The sequence below is a fragment of the Anas platyrhynchos genome, chromosome 18, assembly GCF_047663525.1.
Source record: "Anas platyrhynchos isolate ZD024472 breed Pekin duck chromosome 18, IASCAAS_PekinDuck_T2T, whole genome shotgun sequence".
Taxonomy (NCBI): domain Eukaryota; kingdom Metazoa; phylum Chordata; class Aves; order Anseriformes; family Anatidae; genus Anas; species Anas platyrhynchos.
In genome coordinates, this window is record NC_092604.1 from 3,253,041 (window position 1) to 3,265,058 (window position 12,018).

The window sequence follows — 12,018 nt, forward strand, 5'->3', positions numbered from 1 at the left end:
GCCGCCGCCGCCGCGCCCGGGCCTCTCTGGAGCGGAGCCGGCCCCGCGCCGCGCCTTTTACCCCCCCTTTTATTTGCATAACAATAGCACGGCCCGGCGGGAGGGGGGCGGGGCGCGCCGCCAGCTCGCCCATTGGAGCGGCCGCGCGGGGGGGGCGGGGAGAGCCCTTCCCCCACTGCCGAGCTGCGGGGGGGAGGGGCTGGCCCGGGGCTCCCCCGGCCCGGAACGGCCCGGACCCGACCCGACCCCCCCGCGGGCACGGCCCGGCCCCGTGCCTCCGGGCTGCAGCCGGCTCGGCTCGGCCCGGCTCGGCCCGGAGTAACCCGGCCCGGCGGCACGGAGCCTTCCCTCGCTTATCCCGCTTTGTTGGGCCCGGCCCGGCCCGGCCCGGCTCAGCACAGCACAGCACAGCCCGGCTCTGCTCGGCTCGGCCCGGCCCGGCTCAGCACACCCCGGCCCGCCTCGCTTTGCCCCGGCTCGGCTCGGCTCGGCGGGGCCGTGCTGGCCGCAGGCAGGGGGCACCCGCGGCCGAGGCGGGGGCTCCGTGCCGAGCCTGCGGGAGCTGCGCGAGGATTTGCGGGGCCGGGAGCGGGAGCGGGGTGCGGGCAGACGCGGGGCGCCCCTGCCGCGGGCTCCGCTGGGTGCAGCCGGCCCCGGGAGGCTCGGTGCCGCTCACTCGGTCCCTGGGGTCTCCTGGTGCGGGAGCGCTGTGCGGTGCGGCCGCTGCGGGGAGGCAGGAGCGTGGATACAAAATCAGCTCATCGGGCAAAAACGTGCAGGCGAGGCCGGTGCTGGGGCACTCGGGGCCTCCCGCCTGCTGCCCCCAGCCTCGTGCACTGCTGGGGACTGAGGATGGTGCACCACGGCGCTGGGAAGGATGGAGCCCCCCCGGCGCCCATTTGGCCCGGGGAAGAACAAATGGCAAAGGCTGGTGCAAAGCAGAGACCCTGCCCCGGGACCCCGCGCCCCCCGGGACAGCACATCCGCCTCCATGGGGCGTTTGGTCGGCTGGAGCAGGGCGGGAAGTGCGTGAGGAGAGGAAGGAGCGTGCCATAAAACACGGCGATGGCAGCCCCGTGCTGTGCCAAGGGCCCCCGCAGCTGGCCAGCAGATGCCAGCACGCCGGCTCTCACCTGGCCTTGCTGGCATGTTGCTTTGGGGGTGGAAAGGGACAAATCAGCCAGCTGCCAAATCCTGCCCAGATCAAGTGAGAGCTCTTGGATGGATTGCACTGTGAGCTCGGGGCATGAGCTGCCCCATGGTGTTTTCCCGTGGCTTTTCCCTGGGGCTGGGCGGACTGGGGCTGGTGCTCTGCTTGTTCCCTCACTGGGTCTGGCTTGTCTGTTGGAGGCAGGTGACCCAGGCTGATGGGGGCTGCGAGGCAGCAGCGATGCCACTGGCTCACCCAGCCAGTGAAAGCAGCTCTTGGCTTGGCAGCAGAAGTCAAGGCCAGCACTGAAGTGAGCACGGCCCTGCCTGACTCCGATGTAAGGGACCGACAGCTTCCATAAGGGACCACTCCTCTAGGTCTGTTCTTTGCAGCCAGTTCTTCCCAACCCTATCCCCATTTCAAACCTCATTCCATGCCTGTGCCCACCCCCATCTCTGTCACCATCCCATCCCCATCCCTATCCCATCTCCATCTCAACCGCATCCTCATTCCCATCTTCATCCCATTCCCATACCATCCCCCTGTATCACCCCCACATCATGCCCAGCTCAATCCCTCTCCCACTCCCACTTCCATTTCCATCCCATCCCATTCCCATCTTAATCCCCATTTCCATGCCCATCCTAATCCCTGTCTCAAATCTATCACCATCCCATCCTCAGTCCTATCTCCACTCCACACCATTTGATTTCCTCTATCCAGAGCTCTCCCAGTCACATCTTTTGAATGCGAGTGCATTGAGGTGCATCGCTCTATATAAAGGTGCCATATGGAAGTGCAACACAAAACTGAGGGTTTTGATGTGATCACAGTTGAGGTGGTGGTGCTGGGACAGCACAGTAGCTGCTGCTGCAGTAGGGCTGCAGCCACCCCCCCCCCCCCCCCCTCCCTTTTTGGTGTCCTGTGTCCCTTTTCTCAGGATATCTCCTGTACCACTGGGATGTGGAGCCCCCACAGCACTGGCAGGCACACCTCACTGCTGCATGCATGGCCCTGGTGGGCACCACCATCCCCTGGCACAGGACACAGTGGTGGCCTCAGGGCTTTTGAGTCACATCTGTCCCATGACAGCAGTGAGGAGACTTCCCCCTCCCTCCCCCCTCCAAGGATGGAGGCAGTGGCCCTGCCCCACATCGCCCCAGCTGTGGTGGCAGTGGGGGACACGAGTGGCAATCCTTGGCCTCCTCTATCTGGGGTGAATGGAGGGACGTGCCTGGAGCCGCTACGGTTCACAGGGGATTGTGGCTGCCCCGCACCCCGAGCTGCACTGAGGTCCTGTCACAGCCTGGCAAAGTGAGTGGCCCCGGCAGCGCAACCCCCGGGGAAGGCTGGAGCTGCATGGCCATGGAAGCTGCCCCACTCAAGAGCCCAGCAAAGGGAAAGCATCTGCTCGTGAGGCTGCTTCTGCCTGAGTTGAACGGTGCCGCGGCTACAATGGCAGGATTGTGACACCCAGGACACTTGGCTTGCAGTTGTGGACCAGGGTCACTAAACAAGGGTCACCATCCCCTGGGGTGCCTGCAGCTGGTGTCCGTCTGTCCCCACCGCGAGGGCTGTGGTCCCCCAGCTCCAGCACCACGGGGCTCCCTCCTCTCCACTCTGAGCAGAGGAAGTCTGGTGTGGGGTCTCTGCTGGCGCCAGCTCACCCTGTCCTTTCCACTCCTAAATATCCCAGGGCAGCTGATTTGGTGCAAACTGGCTTAGCATCTGCTATGGGCCAAATCCTGCAAGTTGTCAGTGCTCTAGCACTTTAGTGAGCCGTGGGATACTGAGAATTGCTCACACCTCCCGGTCTGGGACTCGGCCAGAGCTACGTCCTCACAAGCAGCTCTGCATTTGCCAGTGACACTGGTGAGAAAAATAACAACCCGGGCAGGGACCCAGTCATGCAAATATCCCTCTTTGGCAGGTGGGGGCAGGACTCTGCCTGGGAACGGGGCCAGGGAAAGAGGAAAAATAAAAAAAAAAAAAAAGAAAAAGGCAATTTTGAAAGCGTGCATTTCAGCTCCAATTTGTGTTTTGGTTTTGTAACCGGAGACGAGCCGGGTGCATTGCTGCGGCCCTCAGCAAGCCAGGCCAGCCTTCTGACACCGCTTTGGGTTTCAGGTGGCCAGACGGGCCACGGCGAGTGTGCTGGAAGGCCCCGAGAGGCATTCCTCTTCGCCCAGCACTCAGCAGTGCCTTGCAAAACCAGTAGTCCCACCCTGTGATTTATCTGCTCCTTTCTGAGAACAGGGGAAGCCGCAGAGAGCGCCGGCGCTGCTGCTGGTTGGGGGAGGAGGGGAGAAGCAGCCCGGTGCTGTAACGCATTTAGCGAACGGTCACGCAGAGAAACGCAGAGGCGTGAGACGTGACGACTGAATTTCCCCCTGCTTAGGAGAGTCTGGGGCGAGATGGGCAGGGACTGCTGCCTCCCCTCCATTTGCTTTCCTGGTGGCACTGCAGGCTCAGAACCGCCACACCAGGCTCAGCACTATGGGCTGGGTACGCTGGAGCCCTCTCCAAAAATGCCGAGCAGGCAGTGCCCATCCTTCGGGCGAGGCGGACAGGCAGCGAGAGTCCAGCCACCCCCGGAGGCCTCCTTGAAGGGAGTCGGAGAGCCAGGGGGACGGATCCGGGGCAGGCGGCGAGGGGGCGTGCCCCCACTTAATTCATTAAAATGTGTCGGAGAGCGTGGGAAAGACCAGAGCTTTTCTTCCCAGCACAGAGACCCAGCAAAAGGCGCGCGCAAGAGAGAAATCAGCCTGCGCACACTCTCGGCTTGCTGCGAGCTGGGAGGAAGCTCAAAGGCAGTGCAGGAACTGCCGCAGCCCAGGGCTGGCCAGGCTGGTGTTGTGTCCCCATCATGGGTCACCAGAGCCACAGCTCTGCCAGCGCTCCCTGCCTGGCTGAGAGGACGTGGGGAGGGAAGGGAGCCCTGTGCTGGGTGCTGAGGCTGCTTGTTTGCAGCGTGGTTTTGGGAACATTCTCCCTCCCATAGCTGCATCTTTGGAAGCCCGGGTGGGAGGAGGAGAGCCCTTCCCGGGGAGGCTGCTTCCCAAACCTGGGAGGGAGCTGCAGGGAAGAGAGTGCTCAGGGAATTGCCGCGAATCCTCCTCTGCTCACAGCAGGAGCATGTGGGGCGATGGCTTTGGGAGCAGCCTCGCACCCATACCAGCTGGGTAACATGGGCACATCACACACTGTCAGCCTTCAACACCCAAAAAGTGCCCCAGGCTGGGCCAATCCCTCTGCCAGTACTGCAGGCAGGGAGATCTTGAAGAAGCTGAGGTTTGCAGAGGAACCTTTGGCTTGTGTGGCAAGAACAAGTGTGCAGGTCCCCTGCAGCTGCTGCAGTTCAGTGACTGGGAAGCCTGGGGACAAGAGAAGGATCCAGGCATCCTGGGTCCCCCTGGGACACCCACACCATGGGGGGCATCGCAGGGATGTGTGCTGGGGACCTGCTGCTTCCCATGGGTGGCAGCTGGGATGCTCCACATGGTTCCTCCCACCCAGCCCATGATAAACAGGGTCTAAAACCTGAGCACATCTCGAGCATGGTCACAGTCCCGTGTGTGCTCATTGTCTTTGGGGGGGTGCACCCAGGGAGCAGCCCTGCAAGGTGGCCCTATGCAGCAGGACCTCGATGCCCCTCAGGGTCTGCAGTGACTTGTACAGGGCTGTGCAGACTCGTCTGTTCCACTCTGGCTTGGCCTTCAGCCCATGCAGTGGTTTCAATCCCTGTCTTATCAGCCTTCCTCAGTGCTGGGTCTTATCCTGCTGGGAATGCTGCAGCACTTACGATGTCCAAACCCCGCCTAAAGCCTACAGCCTCCACATATCTGACAGCAGGAAAATGCTGTTCAGGCAAACAGCCACCAAATTTGACACACTCGGAGGTGGAGAGCTGCTGCTGCTCCTGCCCTTGGCTGCACACAGGGCTCTCCAGCTGCTGGCCCTGCGGGCCACCCCGTGGCATTGCCTTGGCTGATGTCCCTGCTGCAGCTGCGCATGCTCGAACCAAACTGTGCTTGAGACCGTGTCTCCAGAGACAGCCGTCACTCTGCGTGCCTGCTCCTTTGCAGTGGATGCAAGGATCAGGGGCCATCAGCACACAGCTCCCACCACTCCATTCCACCAGGAGATGTGGTACAGCCTGTTGAGCCTGGCATGGGCACCCAGTGACTGCTCTGTGGGGACATTTCTAGGGTCAGGGCAGGCTCAGGGGTGACACAGCTGTAACTCTCTGCAGGACATAGAGTGAGACACGCTAGAGGATGGGAGTTCATTTGCCTGAAAGTCATGCCCACATATTGGCAGGCTGATGAGAAAGGACTGGTCCCAGGATATTTCCCAGGGAGCAGACATCTTCCTGATGCAAATATCCCTCTCACATGGCACTGACACTTCTCCCCTCTGCTGCCCCCCAGCCAGAGCTGCCCCCAGCCCGTGGGAGCAGCATTTCAGCAGCACAGGGCAGCAAAATGCCCTGAGCCTGCAGCCAACCTCAGGCTCGCCAAGGCTGGGTCTGTGCCCAGAAATGTGCTGGTTTGTTTGAAAACGGCAGCCGAGCAACTGGGAGCTTGGTCAGAGCATCTGGCTCCGCAGCGCCCGCTTGGAGGGAGCCTCGGCCCTGAGGATGAGTGGCTCAGCCCCAGCCCTCATCCTGCCGTGTGCTGGGATGGACTGGCCCTGGCTGAAGCCATGAAATCACACCAGGGAAAGCGGAGCTGATTCCTCTGAGCTGGTCAAACATGCGGCAAGGTTTCCGATCCAGATTACACAAGGAAGGAAGTTTGCTCGGAAGGGGATGGGGATAAGGTGGGGGAGAAGGGAGGGAAGCACATTCCTGCCTGATGAGGAACAATGTTGATATATTCATTTGTAAACTAAAACTGGCCCAAGTGCCAAACACCTTGTCCCCATCAAACTCCGAAGGATATGTGAGAAATACACAAGGCGAGGAGAGGAACTGGGCTGATATCCGATGCAGCGTGTGAGTTCCTGGGGCTCTGTGGGGCCGTGGCAGTTGGAGCCACCCCAGAACTGAACAGAAAAGCCCGGGGTCAGGGCTGGCAGCACTCATGGGCCATCTGGTGGCTGCTCCTGCACCCCAAAATGCTCCTGGCCCCGGGGGAGGGGGGAGTGCCGGCATTCCCACTCCCAGCAGGTGCAGAAGGACTCGGGCGTTTCAGCAGGAGATGCTGAAACAGGTGAACACTTTCTGAGATGCTGCTAAATGCCACCAAGGAAACCACATTTTTTCCAGTGTTCTCATCCAGCCTAGGCCCTTCTTTGACAGCACAAAAAAAACCAACAACATTCTTCCTTAGCACCACTTTATGACAGCATTCTCCATGATCATGACATGCAGTGCAGAGGCAGATCTGGGGTGTACGTGCAGTGTCCCGGGGATCGGGCGGCTTTTGGCACGTCCAGGCCACCCAGAGCCTGTATCCCTGCAGGGGCTGCCTGAGCTGCCCTTCAAACACATGATCAAACAGCCCCATAAAAACATGAAGGACACATTACTGCCCTAATAAATGTTAAACATTAGTATGGCACAGACAATGGGATTTATTTTTTTATTTTTTTAAAGAAACCAGATAGGGAAACAATATTGCAGGCTGATTAAAAAGCTGGTTTAATTCTCTTTGATGTGTATCCACCATTGAAAACCGGACAATTTATTACTTCCTGGATGCTGCTCAAGGCTGGTCTGACTTGGAGTTTGATGTTGACTGTGTCTATGCCTGGAGATAACCTTGCTGCACAGATGGCATCTCCACATCCTCCTCTTCAAGCAGCAGAAGGGAGAGGTGCTGTAGCTGAGCACACATGGGTATACCTGGGTCTCAGCCACTGCCTCACATCCCCTGGAGTTCTGAGCTGGAGCAGACCCACGGGAGTCATTTTGTGCCATGCCCACATGCAAAGACTGCCCTGGGCTGCTCCTGGCCAAAACCAGATCCTGCTGTGGTGAAACTGACTGCCAGGGTGGAGGCATCAGGGTGATGAACTTCTAGAGGTGCCCAGGAGGCAACCCTGCTGTCCCCAGTGACCAGAGGGGCCCCTTCCAGAGAGCTGTGTGGCCAGGAGCCATCTCCAGGGCTAGGGACAGGGTCAGCTGCTCTGCTGTCCCTCCAGCCAGCTGTCTTCAGTGCAAAGGTCAGGTAGACAGGCATGAAGCCATGGCTCAGAAAAATCCAGTAAACAAAGCACCAAAATGCCCACAATCTGTCTGAAAACATAACTCGTTAGGCTCAGCGCTCATAGGTGCAGCTCCAGCCTCCTCACTGCCGTCTGGGGATGGGATGACTCAGGTGTTTGTATGACTCAGAAATTTCCCCCTACCTTGGTCCAGTGGGGTTCACGTCATTACACAATTACCCACGAGGGGGTAGATGTGTTGCTCACCACTGAGGCTGGGGGCGGTCTTGCTGTATTCCGTTCCCATTTTCTGCCCTCATGGAGCAAACCCCAAGAGCCTCCTTGAACTGTGGCAGGATGCTGACATGTGCAAGTCTGCATAGAGATGCTGTTGTCTTGTGGGTGAAGCACAAGCTTTGTCCTCCCTCTGCTCTAAGGATTCTCCACAGAGTCCCTACGCCTCCAGAGGAGCTGTGGGGTCTGGTTGCCCAGAAGGACATGGCAAGGCATGAGCTAGGAGCATTCGTGGAGGAGGTGGCTTGTGTTGCTGAGCTGATGACTGTTCTGCAGAGTACTGGCATCAGAAGTGGGTGAGCATAAGGATATGACCAGTGCTACGCCATTTCTGGGTATCAAATACAACTCTTGGACCCACAGGGACAAATGGAGAAACCCCCAAACAGCTCAACTGTTCAGATCCATCAGGCTGAAGCTGTCAGCACAGCAGCCCAAGGCTGACAGCAGCAGGACATCCTCAAGGGGGTGGATGTGGATCAGGGATGACCCAGGTGGGTGCTGGGGGTGCCTCAGTGGTGACCCTGTTTGCAACTTTCCCAGATCTCCTTCCTGCCTATGGGAAAGGGATGGAGAGGGAAAGGTCTGATCAAGAGCCAGTGCTTCAGAGCTGGAGGCAAAGGTGGATGAGAGAACATGGATGATGGTCCATGCTGCTGGGAGTGCAGCTGGCACACTGAGAGCACCTCTGTCTGTGTGTGTCCCTGTCCAGGCAAGGCCACAGTCCTGCCACAGCACCAGGGACAACTCAGGTTGGAGGAACCTCAACTGCTCAGAGTGAACACAATTGCTTTGAATGCTGTCTTTGGGAATAGGGGACAGGCATTTTTCAACCATCTGCCAGCAACATCTAGGAGGAACACCTCTTATCATAGGTAATGTCATCTGCAGGGAGGGGGGTGATGCCTGAGGTTGTGGTGTCATTGGCACAGTAACAAAACCACTCAGACTTTCCCAAGGGGTAGATGATCACTTCCTAGTGCACAAAGCCCTGTGCTGACAGGGTATTCAATACTGGAGCTCATCCGGAAGGCCCAGGACGAGTTCATTTTGTCCCAATGATGGCGACTGGCCCAGGCCATGGAAAAACAGGTTATTTGTCTCCAGCTCACAGTATCATCACCCATGAGTGCATATTTAGTCCCTCCACTAACTGATTTTCCAGCACTAGAAGCCCTGCAAACAGTTGCCAGTGCACCAGGCCAGGAGTGCCCATTAAAGATGTCAGTTTAACAAAACAGCTTCTTCTTGGCTGCCACTGCCTGGTCCCAAACTTGTATCAGAAACAGGCAAAAATGACCTCGGGGTAAAAGGGAAGATGAAATTCCAATTCCAGATAAAGAGGGAATTAAGAAAAATGCACTACCACCTAGACAGAGCTCAGGGCTGGAAAACCAGGAAATGAAACACAATTCCTTTAGGTTATGCAAAATATGTAGGCAACTGAGTGGGGAAACTGAAAGAATCAATGGATAAATGATGATGACTGAGAACAAGGCAGCTTAATCCCATAGGAGAAATAATCCCCTATGCACCGCATGGCTTGAGGTGTTGATGCACGTGTGGGGAGGGTTGCTTGTGCCAGCCTCCAGCAGCCGACCTGCCTGGTGCGGTTACAGGAGGAGCCACCAGCAGCTGCAGAAGGGCACGTTTCAGAAAGGAGGCAATGGGGTGGCTGGGAGCGAAGCTTTTGCTAAAACAGGATGGTTTTGGTCAGGGAACCCTGGTGGGCAGCACCATGGCAGCCCCACTCCCCTCTGCTGTCTTCTAATTGGGACTGGGGCAAAACGGCTGCATCATGGCAATGCAAAGGGGATGGGAATGGAAATGTCAGCAGCTGGGGGAAGCCCCTGATACTGATGCTGAGCTGTGGTGGCAGGAGCTCACTGGGGTGGCATGTCCAGCATGCTGCTGTGCAGCAGGGTCTGCCAAGAAGAGATGTTAGGTGCCTGTGCTAATGTCACAGCAGGAGCTCATGGAAAGAGGGGTGAAAGAAGTGTTTTTGTGAGGCAAGAGGGAGTTGCCTTGGGCCCCTTTGCCACAGGGCTCAGGTGGGGATCAAGAAGTGCTGGGTGAAATGTTCCTGTGGAGAAGGAGCCCTCCCCACCGCATGGCCAAGAGCACTCAGAGAGGGAAAGCAAGTCAACATTTCAGAGTAAGCTGCCTGGGCAGGCATTTCACCGGTCTGTAAATGTCACACTTAAACCAAGAGCCCCTCGGGCCCTGTTAGCAATAACATCAGTGCCTGGTAGTTAACTAGGATTAGGGGAGGAATGTTGCAAATGCTCCTCTGTTACTGGGTGGAGTGCACTTAGCCTGTCCATGGGACAGGAGATGCCAGCCAACAGTACCCAGAGTTACAGGACCAAGCTGTGAGGGCTCCTCACCTCACTGCTGCTGCGACCTGGGAGCCTGTGTCCTCCACTGACCCCTGCAGCCTCCTTTGGACACTGGGTGGTCCCGCTGGCAGCCCCGGCTCCTGGTGATGGAGGGACCACAGGCTGTACTGCCACTCCTGTGTATGTCACGCAGAGCCCTGGGCATGGGGGCTACTTGATGGAGCTGCCCAGGGCTGACAGAGCTGGCCAGGTGTCTTGCACCCACAGGAGCTCCCTCTGGAGCCATCCTGCTCTGCTGGGGTGCAGGGTGATGCAGGTGCCAGAGGGCATCTTGGTGTACCCACAGGGGTTTTTGGTGGCTGCCCAGCATTGCTCAGCACCCCCAGCCTGTGCCCACCCAGTGTGTCCGTGGAACAGCTTGGAGAGCCTCAGGTGATGGGGCCAGGGCAAGAGGGAGACTGGGGACAGATGGTGGCATCATGCAGAGCCATGTGGAATGAGTCCCACAGCCTGGGGAGCGTGCTGGGTACCAGAGAAGCTTTCTCAATGTGCTGCTGTTAGGGATGCTGCTCCCGGCTCCCAGCACCTGGCAGGAAGGCACAGAACAGGGTGCTGCCCCCCCCCCCCCCCCATTGACCTCCTCATGGAGAGCAGCATGTGGCTCAGCTGGATGGGGACACACCTCACTGGTGTAAGGGTGCTGCAGACCAATGGGTGCCACAGAGTCAGCAGCACCCACATGGCATTTTGGAGAGCTCAGCCACCCTCTTGCCATGCCCAGCCTGGAGGGAGGCGGAAATAAAGCTGAACATCCCTTCCCCAGATGCTTCTGATTTAATGCTGTCATGGAGTCCATGTTGCAAACCACCAAAACCATCACTCTGTCACTGCAAATAGGACAGCGCCCTCCACCGTGGACCCCAAAATGTGAGCACACCTTCTAGCCTCGCCCCCCCAAACCAAAGCCCACTCCATGCAAACCTGCTCAGGATATCTGGGGAGTGCATCCCCATGGTCCCTGTTCCACTGCCAAGCTGTCCTGTGCCCCATGTCCCCCTCAGCTCAGCTTGTAGATGCTCTGCTCATCCCCCGTGATAACAAGAACATCCTTAAACTGAGAGACAACACGTCCAAAATGGGACCCTTCCCAGAACACTTTCCCACAGCGGGTGCAGCAGTAGAAGTCAGTGAGCTCAGCTTTGTCCAGCACCCCAGGGGGGATGGCAGCAACCTGCAGGGTCGTGCCCTCCTCCAGTCCCACAGCTGTCCCACATGGATCTGTCCGCTCCAGCCACTCGCCCTCTGTGGTCTCAGTGCGCTGGGCAGCATCACAGGTCCGGCTGGACTTCTCCTCGCACAGTGTGGAGCAGCCTGCAGGGACAGGAGACAGCAGATAAACAATCATCCACCAGTGTGACGAGCGAGATCTGTGCTCAGCCACAGGAACAACCCTCACTGAGGAGCTGCTATTCCCTCAGGGCTGCAACCTGGGGAAGAGCACCCCATGAATTCGGGAGGTGATTACCAGCACCAGCACCAGATTGCCTGCCCTGAGCATGGCACCAGTGCAGCCTCCTGTTCCCAGCAGCTCCTCCACCATGTCCTGCTGCTGCTGGAGACCAGCCTTGGTGGTATTCCAGGCTGGGGGACTGCACCAGTGACTGTGTAGCTGTATGGGGTGCAGTGGTTTTGCCTCCCTGATGCATGTCAGGCAATGCTGCTCTCTGAGATGGGCTGTTCTCCCACGAGGCAGCTGCATTGCTGGGCATGCAAATGGCAAAGAGGCCCTTACTGCTGTTATGGTTAAAAATACACCATTAACAGCTGTCAGCGCTGCTCATGACCCCCGTAAGCTCTCCTGCTCTGCCTGGGTGTACTGGGCACTGGGGTATGTGTGACATCCCCTTCCACTGCACCACCCTGGCCCCCCTGGGCAGGGTCACTGCAGGGCACTGCGTGGGGACACGTCCCATGTGCTGTCCCTGCATGCCCTGACTGTGTTCCTGCCGAGCTGGTGGATTGCTGCCATCACAACCAAAGTGCCACAAAACCCACAGCGTTTTTGGCAGCTCGGTGAAGGCTCTC

General features: G+C 58.4%; 1 protein-coding gene across 32 annotated transcripts in view; it reads right to left on the reverse strand.

Moving 5' to 3' along the window:
- Positions 1–6,707: 6,707 nt before the first annotated feature.
- EXD3 (exonuclease 3'-5' domain containing 3) overlaps positions 6,708–12,018 on the reverse strand; it is a 296,729-nt gene continuing 291,418 nt past the window's right edge. For all 32 annotated transcript variants that reach the window (XM_072025484.1, XM_072025482.1, XM_072025481.1 and 29 more), the window contains one exon: positions 6,708–11,304. In XM_072025484.1, coding sequence (XP_071881585.1) covers positions 10,991–11,304 — 314 coding nt within the window. In that variant the 3' untranslated portion in view covers positions 6,708–10,990. The remainder of the gene's footprint in view (positions 11,305–12,018) is intronic.